The sequence below is a fragment of the Fundulus heteroclitus genome, chromosome 11 (genome assembly GCF_011125445.2).
Source record: "Fundulus heteroclitus isolate FHET01 chromosome 11, MU-UCD_Fhet_4.1, whole genome shotgun sequence".
Classification (NCBI taxonomy): Eukaryota; Metazoa; Chordata; class Actinopteri; order Cyprinodontiformes; family Fundulidae; genus Fundulus; species Fundulus heteroclitus.
Genome location: NC_046371.1, coordinates 11,063,484 through 11,074,023, shown reverse-complemented (window position 1 = coordinate 11,074,023; position 10,540 = coordinate 11,063,484). Strand labels below are relative to the sequence as shown.

The 10,540-nt window shown below is 39.3% G+C and overlaps 1 protein-coding gene across 1 annotated transcript; it reads right to left on the bottom strand.

The window, feature by feature from the left end:
* Window positions 1-435: 435 nt before the first annotated feature.
* On the bottom strand, window positions 436-10,053 carry sar1b (secretion associated, Ras related GTPase 1B). Its single transcript, XM_012881495.3, has 7 exons — window positions 9,837-10,053; window positions 6,979-7,054; window positions 5,156-5,275; window positions 4,929-4,994; window positions 4,719-4,822; window positions 3,113-3,244; window positions 436-2,160 (listed from the first exon to the last, which is right to left on the bottom strand). Exons 2-7 carry the CDS (start codon window positions 7,034-7,036, stop codon window positions 2,044-2,046), a joined length of 597 nt encoding a protein of 198 aa, XP_012736949.1. The 5' UTR covers window positions 7,037-7,054; window positions 9,837-10,053; the 3' UTR covers window positions 436-2,043.
* Between the last annotated feature and the right edge of the window lie 487 nt (window positions 10,054-10,540).

Genomic DNA, 10,540 nt, shown 5'->3' with positions numbered 1-10,540 from the left:
CACGTAAGCAGAAGACAAATACTTTTCCCATAAGGCCAGGTTATTTAAATGTTTTGTTTTTTGTCCCTGAATAAATGACATAATATGAAAGCTGCATTTTGTATTTACTCAGCTTCTTTGATGGATACTAAAATTAGAGACAAAAAAAAAAAAGAAGCTAAAACAGAAAATCTAACTCAAAAACTGTTTTTGCGACACTTTCTGTATTTTTATTGCATGTTTTGGTTTAATAAATAACCCTTTTCCTACTTTTTGTAAAAGATCCTTGCATTTAAAAAAAATTTTTTTTAGTAGAGTGCTTCCTCCACAATTGTGCTCATAGTTTAACAATTGACAGATCCAATGTAAGTATCTTACTCTTGCTGCCCTTTCAACCCTGTAAAGCACTTTCTGTTTAGGATTATACGAAATAAATTAGATTAATTGGGCCAATTATTCATTGCAAACATTTATTACATTTTTTTTAATGATGCAAACAACAGCAAGTCCCATCCATGTTGGAACATCTCATTACTTAGTCATGAGGGAATGAAAGAGACACAAAGGGACAGGGACAGATTTAAGTATATTATGCACATTTCCATTGTTTCCTTTAAAAAAAAAAAAAAAGAAAAAAAAGAAAAAAAAAACAGAACATGACAATCATCTCTAGATGGTAGTTTTGGCATCGTCTTCCCTCTTATAGAGTTAATGGTCTTTAAAAATAATCAAAAAGAACAAGGCATGCATAATAGTTCCTGTTAATGCACATATCTCAAAAGGAGACCACTCAAATAGAGAATCCATGTACGATGTCTGTGTACATTTCATATATTTATGGTCCCTTTGTTAGAGGTGTCCTAGGCCGATCTACCCGTCTCCGCTGTGTTCGCTTGGTCACTAAATTCACCCTGTAAAAAAAAAAAAAAAAGATCTCACTTGCTGCCTGACTTCTAATATTGCCTAATTTTAACAACTGTTTATTCCTCCCCCTCATCTCTTATGGCATGTTAGGATCAGCCGACATATTGCAAAGTTTTAATTACTTTAAATATCTGTCTTTGCGTCGGCTGACCGTTGTGATATCTACATAATTTTAGCAATCGTTACGTGTTTTATAGCCAGTATAATTTCCTATTTAAAACAAAAACAAAAACAACCCCCCCTCTCTCTTTAGTAGGATTACTACCCAATGTTTCTTTTTAAAAAAAAGGGAGCCCACTGACTATTCGGGTCCATTCAGAGCTGTCCTGCCTATAAGACAGAAGCCTGCAACAAACTTGTGTCAACCTCCACAAAAAAAGATATGGATCTAATTTATGATACACTAAGATGAACGCACTGCTCCATTCATATACACGGGCGAAACAGCCAAACGTGTGATGGTGAGGGCTGCATCTTTCCTTTACTCAGACCATGTTAAAGAGAGGGAAAAGAAAAGAGGGGGAAGGAAAAAAAAACAAACAAAAAAAAAAACAGGATAAAGCAAAAACACGGCGATTAAATACAACGTGGAATGAATTTCTTTATCTGTTAAAAAAGTGTACTGCTATGTATACAACTATATAGCTGTCGCTTGCCCCAGAGGAGTTTAACAAGGATTTACCAATAGAATCATACAGAGATTTAAACTTATGAGTCTATCGTCGCGCTCGGCGGATGGCGGCGAGGGACAGAGGACAGCAAAGGACAGACGAGTTATAGAAAAGATTCAACAATTTGAACGTGAACCCCTTTTGACGCGGAGCACTCTCTTGGGGGTGGGGGGAGGGGAGAAAAAAAAAAAAAAAAGAAAGAAAGACGACGATGAATGTGCGCAAACATGTATGAACGCAGTCGGTGCTGAACCAAATGTTCGACCAATAAAAGTCTATTGGGCTCGAGTCGTACTGGTGTCTCTGGAGGCGGAGGCTGACTTGATTAACCGAACATGGGGTTGAGTATGATGGTACTGGTGGTAACGGTGGGCGTCTCGAGTGGCCGGTTTTGGCGCCCCCTAGAGGGTAGCGATGATAATGATGGTGGTGGTGGTGGTGGCGGTGGGTTCCGGGGGCCGGGGCCTCTTTAGTCGATGTACTGGGACAGCCAGCGGAAGCCCTCGCCGTAGCCCTGCCTCTTCAACACGCTGCACATGAACACCTCCAGTGGTCTCGTGTTCAGCTCCTTCATGGGAACGTTGCCCTGGAAGAAGAAGAAAACAACAGCATAAATCAATCAACTTTTTTTAAATAGAGATGGTATGATGGTGTTTTATTGTGATTCTATTGTGCGACACAAATGGAAAATTATGACTTATTAGTTATAATTTACATTAAAAAAAAAAATTTGTGTTTCTGTATCTTCCTTTAATTCAGGCCAACGGGTTTCATTTTTTTTTTTTGGTAACAAAAACTTTGTACCTTGTGACTAACTAGCAGAAAGACCCCCGTCGTTAAGCTCACCTTTTAACCCCTTATTCCAGTCACAGTTCAAGACTCCTTTTCTTATTCAAAGTGTAACTCACACCCAGGTAAAACCACATTTCTGCCCCCAGACAAATTTGAAAATCTCTATCAAAGTGGGCGGAGATACACGGGAACGGGTAGGGCTGTGTTCAGGATTGGGGGAGGGGGAGCAGCCGCAAGCTTTACGCCACTGTTCGGTCTTTTGAGGTGGAGCATTTTGCACGTAAATTCGCCAACACAAAAAGGTTGGTAGATTTGTTTCTAGTCGCTTTTTTTTTTTTTAAAGGCTTTGAAAAGGGTAACAGTGCGCGCTATGGAGGCACAAGATGGAGGGAGCTGTTTTTTTTTTTAAGCTTGACCTGCTTTTATATCCCAAAACGGCAGAGCTACTGACGGCACTAGATCAGAATTACGCCCACAGACAACAATGTTAATTCAAAATGTAATGCAAAGCCACTGTTTAACCCTAGGAGGGCGCCACACTGACGATCTTAGACACAAAAGCAGGATTTCCACAAATATGAACTACTTTGTCAAAATAATGGCCAGGATATGTAAACAGTACTATAAGACAGCCATGTTAATGGTTTATTGGTTAAAAAAAAATAATAATAATAATAAGTTGATTTGGGGGTGAGTTCCCATTTAAACTATGCTTTACCAACAGATAACTTGCTGCGTTTACTTACCTTGCCTGTCGTCTGTCCGTACAATCCAAAATATTCCCTCAGCTTCTCCTCACTCACAGCTTCCTGCCTGTCAATTTTGTTGCCAAGGATTAGGATAGGCACATTTCCGATGGTCTCGTCTGTCATTAATGCCTAAAAAAAGTTGACATGGGAAAAGTGAGAGGAGGGAGTTAGACTTTTAGATCACAGACTGAAAAAGAAACTTTATTAGTTCAGAATAAACCACCAGTTTTATCTCAATCAAGTAAATGGCGTCCCGTTTTCAAACTGCAGACAGCTTAGCGGTCCAACAACTACTTTAACATCTTTACTAACTTTACAACAAAAAGTTTTTCCATTGCTCATTCACAAGAACTCAGGAGTTGTGTTTTGTTTCATCAAAAACATGGAAAGTTTGCTCTCACAACAACTAAAGTTGTGAGAACACCTGAGTGACGGAGGCGAGTGGCTTCATAAGAACCCACAGTAGAAAACGATTTTCTTTCTCGGGACACGTAATGTAAAGAGCAATTCCCGCATACAAGCTCCAAGTACAGTCCTCGCTCCTTAGTATCCAAAGGAGTGACTTCAGATAACTTGGGCATCGCTGTGGAGGTTTTCCAGGCACGTCCCAGAGGGAGGAGACCCAGAACTCTCCAAAGGGACCATAGATCCACCTGGCCCGTCCCAACCAGGGAACCCACTAGACTTATACAGCAGGTGTTGCTGAAGAGAGGATGTCTGGGTTTTCCCTCCTGGATGGATGGATGGATGGAAAAGTGATGGTCATGTAAAAACCGATGAGACAGTTTGAGACCAGGAAGGTCTTTGTTAAAGTCTCAGGTAAAAACGTTTGGACCATAAATCAGGTGAAACAAGTTTGACTTCAATCAGCGTTTCATTATCAATCTTAAACTAAACTAATATTTTCCTGAAGCCAAGTTAAGGTCTTTTTGTAAATGGACGACTAACATTTACAGGTTATGTTATGAAAGGATTTTTTTTGGTCCTGATAAGAACTAATAAGCCTAAGATTGTGTTTTATTCTTTAGGATTCAGCCTGAATGAATCTCATCTGGCTGTAACATTCAGCCAAATGAACCCATACCTGCAACCTTTGCGCATCCTCTACCTTTTCATAACCATAATCTTACATTTAAACTGTAGCTTGAAAAAAGGCTCTACTTTTTCCGTTCCATGCTCCTGGGAACCAGCATTAAAAAAGACCCAGCTTAATCAAAGAGCTACAACAGAGAGCACAGCTCATGCTGCTTCCTATATGCAAAGAGCTCGGATGAACGTTTCAGATCCATGAGCTCCACATGCTGCTTCGAGCGTTCCCTCAGAAAACAGTTTTATTCAACGACTTCTTACGCCAGTCAACATAGGTAGCAAGAAAAAAATCCAAAATGAGCTTTCGCAGACTGAAACAATGCTGACGGTAGCCTCCGTTGTCTCGAACGGTCCATTAGGCTACTAGAGCAAGGCTTTGTGGGAAATCTGCAGCACCAAGCATTGTACAAAATCTCCCAAACCGAGACAATAAAACCAAACTACTCAGCTTTGTTTCCATCTCTAATCGTAATGCCAGGATGTCTTGAAATTGTTCAAAGCAGCGGACACTCACATCAAGTTCTGTTTTTGATTCAACCAGTCTCTCGAGGTCCGCACAATCCACGAGGAAGACGATACCATTAATGGCAGGGAGGTAGTTTTTCCACACTCTCCGGGCTGTCAAACACAAACAGATTTAACTGATCACCTCATCTCGTGTTATCAAGTAGCTTCAGCGAGGCTTTTTTTTAAACATAAAATGAAGAAAATATCGATATCACACCTTGTGCGTGACCTCCAAGGTCAAAAGTGGTGAACGTCATGCCAGCAATTGTCAGCTCCTCTGATGCTGCGGAGAAGAAGAAACAAAACATTTAGAAATGAGGCTGTGATCCAGATTTACACGTCTGCGTTGTGCTTACACCTCCTTATCTGCATGTTTAGCCTCTCCACACGCAGCTAAGTGTGCGTGTGTGGACATGCATGTGCGACAGGGAGGCAACAACTCACTGGGGTGTAAAGTTGGCACATGCTGTCCCAATCTGTCATCTTTGAGCATGTGCAGTAGCGTCGTTTTGCCGGCATTGTCCAGGCCAAGGAATACTAACTTGCCGGATTTCTTGTACAGTCCTAAAATTAGAAGCAGAACCGTCTCAGAGTCTCAAGTCAGAACACAAGAAATCTTGGAAAACAAGACAAAAACAACAGACAAAAGTAGATGTTTACTGTATTACAGAAATTAAAGTAAAGTTGATCTTTAAGAGTTCCCAAGTCTGAGTTTGTTCTCATGGATAAATTTGGTATTATTGCCCATTCTAAATAATCTATTTCTGACACATGATAAAATATAGGGGGGAAAAAAGGAAAGTTTCCATTACTTGTCCTTTATAAAATTAGAAACAGATGCAGCAAAGACACAAAAGCACCCTCAAAAACTTCAGGCTAAGTCCCTTGATTGTCTATGAAGGTAAAGAGGGAAACAGAAATGTCACGTTACCAAAAAAGAAAAAAAGAAAAACAGAAGTCGTATAAAACTCTTTACATAACGAAAGCTGAAACAGTTAAGTTAGGGACTCATTTCTGCTGGATTGTTTCTACTTTCTGCAGAAGATTTATGAATAAGCAGATATTTTTGGAAAGAACAGAGTTGGCAAATAGCGTGTCTGCATGCTAATGAGTTTGTTGTGTCACATTTTCCTCTAATGGCATAAAAAAAAAAAAAAACAGTCAGGACTCCCGTGCTTCTGGAGTTTACGTGAGAAAACACCGACACTTCCCAAAGACGGGCCGACGACTGAGGAAACCACACCAGAGGTGCAAACTGAGGCCACTCCTCACTCTTTCCTACGTATAAAAGGTCTGAGTCAGCAGAGTGAAACTGAGCGGATTTCTAAGATTTCTGACCGAGTCAGCCGTGCTGAACGACGTCATCGTTACTCACAGCGGATCTGTGCGACCTGTCAAACTGGGAGAACAGGAACAAGCGCCACACGCAGCTTTGACACTGAAACTAGAGCGGCGCGCTCTGGGGAGAAGACCTACTGGTACACCGCTAGCTTTCAATCTAGAATCTGTTCCAAATTTAAATAAAGATAGAGGGGAATGAAACTCCAAACAATACTTCCTCTGTATGCTTTAAGTGTTTAACCGCCACATAAAGATATGTTGACATTCTTACATGAAACGCTTCATGTGGAAATCAGTTGGATGGTCGGGTTAAACTTATAAACAAACAACTCAGCAGACTTTGGGCTTTTTTCCAATAACTTCCACTGCGTGAAAAAAAAAAAAAACATTTCCAGGAACTCCCAGGAACAGAAAGCAAAAGAGGGGTGTAAAACATTAGGAAATCTGTTGTTACAATAACAACGAGCTTCTTCTGCTAGCTCTAATATCCAGATACTGGGGGGGAAAATTATTATTTTAATCCCAAAAGCTTTTGTTGAAAAAGTTGCATCTCACCACATCTGTAGTTTTGGCAAAGAGCAAAACGTTTTGCTCTCCTAAAACACTTTGACTGCATTAAACAACCAACACCCCTCAAACGTATTACTGTGACATGGAGTCTGAATGCAGGGTTCTAATATGATTAGAAAATATTTATTGCAGTCCAAGCCGTTCTTTGAGAGACGGATGGTGAGAACAGGGATACTGAAAAAGCAACAAACTTACAAAACACTGAGCAGCCTGACCAAAACTCAAACTATCCACTCTTTTCCACGTGATAAGTAACCATTTACTCCCCTGAGAGAAAGCGCTACCTTTTAAACTTCTCCTGGTGTGCAGAGCTGTAATACTATTTCAAGGATTTCAGCTTTATAATCAGCACTCACCTAAAAACTGTAGTACGCTATTGAAACCGCTATAAATCCAATCAAATAGGAATGACATATCCGGAGCTGTTGAACACTGAAAGACAAAAACAGGACAAAACAAAAAGTAAGAAGACATTAATGCAGAGAAAAATCCTTCATTTGTCTTTTTTGTGAGACACATTCCTTTTTTGAGTCAATCTAGTGCTTTTGCAGGTTAACTGTTTCCTTATATATCATTTACTGCCTTACTCCTCCGCCTTTTCAGTGCCTAAGGTTTAGTGGTAAGAATCTGACAAAAAATAATTACTTATTTGTATATTTCATGGTGACGTTATTTAGCAATTTAAGGGATTACAGTTTAAGTATAAACAGATGGAAACAAGGATAATCAAAGGACTCCCTCCGATTTAATGATTCTCAGTATCTCTTTCACACTGATGGAATAAACAGGCTTGATATTTTGATTTGTTACAGAGGAAATAACTGAGGTGCAACGTCAGAAAACAGGAGACCGATCGCCACAAGCTGCTTCGTAAGTGATGAAACTCTTCTTTAATAACAGGCAGTTCACATTAATCTATCAGAATGATTGCAGCAACATCAGCAGGAACAATGAGGGGTTTCTACACCTAATTACAAGCTGTTTGGAAATCAGAACAGCCGATTTGGAGCAGTTCTCTGACGCTAAGGATTACAGACAGCCGGGTTCAAACAATCTGTGGAAAAAAAACTCTCAAAGTAAAAAAAGAAATGAATTTTTTAAAAAAGCAGCAGCATTCCAAATGTAAAAAAAACAAATTAAGAAAATACTATAAGTGTGTAAAATCAAGAACTTGAAGTATTTGTTTATGATTTCTTATGAATTCACAAAAATCCCTTCATCCTCCTTTTATAGGCATGCGCTTCATTATATCGGTGATTAAATCCCATAAGAGGGAGGACATAAACCTTATCGCACCGTAAACTAAAGAAACAATTGGCCCATTAAAACACACTCACTGCTAACTTCCAGCCTCATAACGGCAACGACTGATACGGAAGCTAGCGTAAGGTAAGCCCGTGTTGGCTTCAAGCCCTAATTACGTAATATGCAAGCAACTTCAGGTCTAAAGTATAAGGCGTACAAAGGTCAAGATCAGGCAAATATGAAGGAGGAAAAAAAAAAAGGCCAACAGTGAACCAACATCAGCTGATGTCAGACGACCGTGAGAGTGGTGTGATGCATCGGTGAGCGGGAAACAAACCAAAGCCGAGGCCAAAGGCAGACGTTTCTTTCAGATGCCCAACAGGAGCCGGCCTGAGAGTTAGCTCTCAGTTCAGAGCCTGAACTCAGAGACGTTTGTATCAGATCCGTCACGCTGGCTGGCGGAGGCTTTATCCGTGAGTGAACTTGCTGCCAGAGCTTTTACTTGACGTGGAATTTAAACGTTGTCACATGCTTGACATGCTGAACTAATTGTTCTGAACAAATAGGAACGGTTACTACTGTCATGAGCCCTGATAATGACTAACTGTTCGCCTATATAAACAAACCCCCCCAAGATTTTGATAACTGGTTTAGAAAAAATATGCATCGACAACACTCATTTGTGTATTTTAGCCCCCGTTAGATTTTTTTGTTGTTGTTGTAAATTACAGTAGACGCCGTGAGAAATCAATGACACTTTAAAAAGGTGCTGGATTCAATTTGCCTGAACTTTTATGACTAGTTTCATCTGATTATAATATAAAAATGCAGTTTCTTTACGTAAAAAGTTAGATGGATAAATTAAACTCCACAGAGTTTTAATTTTGGGCCCAAAACGTTAGAATAACAACAAATCACACAAATGTTAAAACCTCTGACTAAACAAGGAAAAAGGACTAGAGTAGCTTGTGTCATTAGGGTTTCTAATGATTAAGCCACCATTATCGAGGACTAAAAACATTTTAACAATCTTTTTTACGTTTTTTGAGTGTCTAAACAAGAGATTTTAAATAGTTTTGAAAGACTCAAGCTATCCTAACCAGTATTTGTAAACTCAGAAACCAATAACACTGAAGTACTAAAACAAGCAGTGAAGACCCAGCATAATGTTAAAGATTTTTAACTTATTAACGCTGCCAGAAACTAAAAAATATTTGACTCAAACCCAGAAAAGAGGAGAGAAAAACAACATTTTAAAAGCTGTATGCACATAACCTTGTATTAGGGCAGCTACATTTTCTATATGTCTTTAACGTGCCTAAAAGCTATATCTCTACACTAACATGAAATTGTTTTAAAGTACTGTCAGCTGAGTCTATTTAAATATAAACACGCTACAATCTGCTTGACAAAGTGAAAAACCACATCGGGATGCGAATATACATCATTTAATAAACATATTTTGGGCTTTCATGCTTAACAAAATGTCATGAAATGGAGCGACATTTTATGTTACGCAAGGCAGTATAATAGGAGGTTTGTGTTACGAGCAAAACGTCCAATTTTACGGTTCTTGATTGACAGAAACTTATGAGTAACATATTTTAAGATCTACATCGGCTAACGAGCTGGGAACAAGCTACGTGTCAAATTCCGTAGGCGACGTCGCATCGAGCGGCTACAGGCTGCGTTAGCTAATCAGCGGATAGCTGGACAAATAGTTATCTAATCCTCGAAAGACACTAATGTTTTGGCTAATATGGACGTTTCTCGATCAAATCACGCTTAAAGCTGTCACTGAGCACAGAACGGTACAGGCGTAACGAATATCAAGTTTCAAGAAGTTCAAACGAAGCAATGCTAATGCTAACGTAGCATCATTAGCTACCGGGGTAACAAGCTAAAGAAAAAGCCGAACGCTCACCTCCGTTTTTTTTTTTAGCGTGAAATATACTGGAAAATAACTTACCGGTTGTTCAGGTGTAGATTTAGTTACCGAGTGTCTTCGCTCTAACAGTCATATAAATGAACCTGTCGGTCAGAGGGAACGGGGAGAGCGGCTGCCAGGTCTTCCTCGGTCCCCTTTCGTATTTTGTTACTGAGCCACGACACTGCAATGGCTGTCCTGACTCCTGCTACTCCCCAGAACTACTCTGCCCTGCCGCTTCCTGTGGGTGTTTCACCGTAAGCCTTCCGACCGGAGTGCTGAAGCTAACCAACCACAGACATATATACGTCTATGTAACCAACACCCCGGTGTTCCTTTATTCTCAGTTCATACAGCTGAGGCAAAAAAAAATAAAAAAATCCACACAGATAATCCCCTTTTAGAGTATTTTCTTTTCGATGCTTTTCTTTCATTTTTAGTTTAGAGTTTACTTTAGTTTAGCACAGCATCAAGACTCATTGAAACAACCAGGACAAAAGTACAGTTATCATGATAGTTATCGTTAGTTATTTATTATTATTTTGTTATTCGTTACTATTGTTATTTTGCTGGATTTATTTAGGTGTTTATTGCTAGTCATTTAAATGTCACGATGGGCCAGAATTTGCAAGTTCCCTTAATAATTCAATATCATATATAAATGTAGTAATATTAATAATAATAATAATAATAATAATAATAATAATAATAATAATAATAATAATAAATTTTCTCTCTAAAGTACC

What these genes read in the sequence shown, in the direction of transcription:
- sar1b (XM_012881495.3), bottom strand. Translation starts at nt 7,036, where the DNA reads ATGTCATTCCTATTTGATTGGATTTATAGCGGTTTCAATAGCGTACTA. An exon ending in TGTGCCAACTTTACACCCCA is followed by an intron (nt 4,995 to 5,155) that starts GTGAGTTGTTGC and finishes TCTTCTCCGCAG; the next exon opens with CATCAGAGGAGCTGACAATT. An exon ending in CCTTGGAGGTCACGCACAAG is followed by an intron (nt 4,823 to 4,928) that starts GTGTGATATCGA and finishes TGTGTTTGACAG; the next exon opens with CCCGGAGAGTGTGGAAAAAC.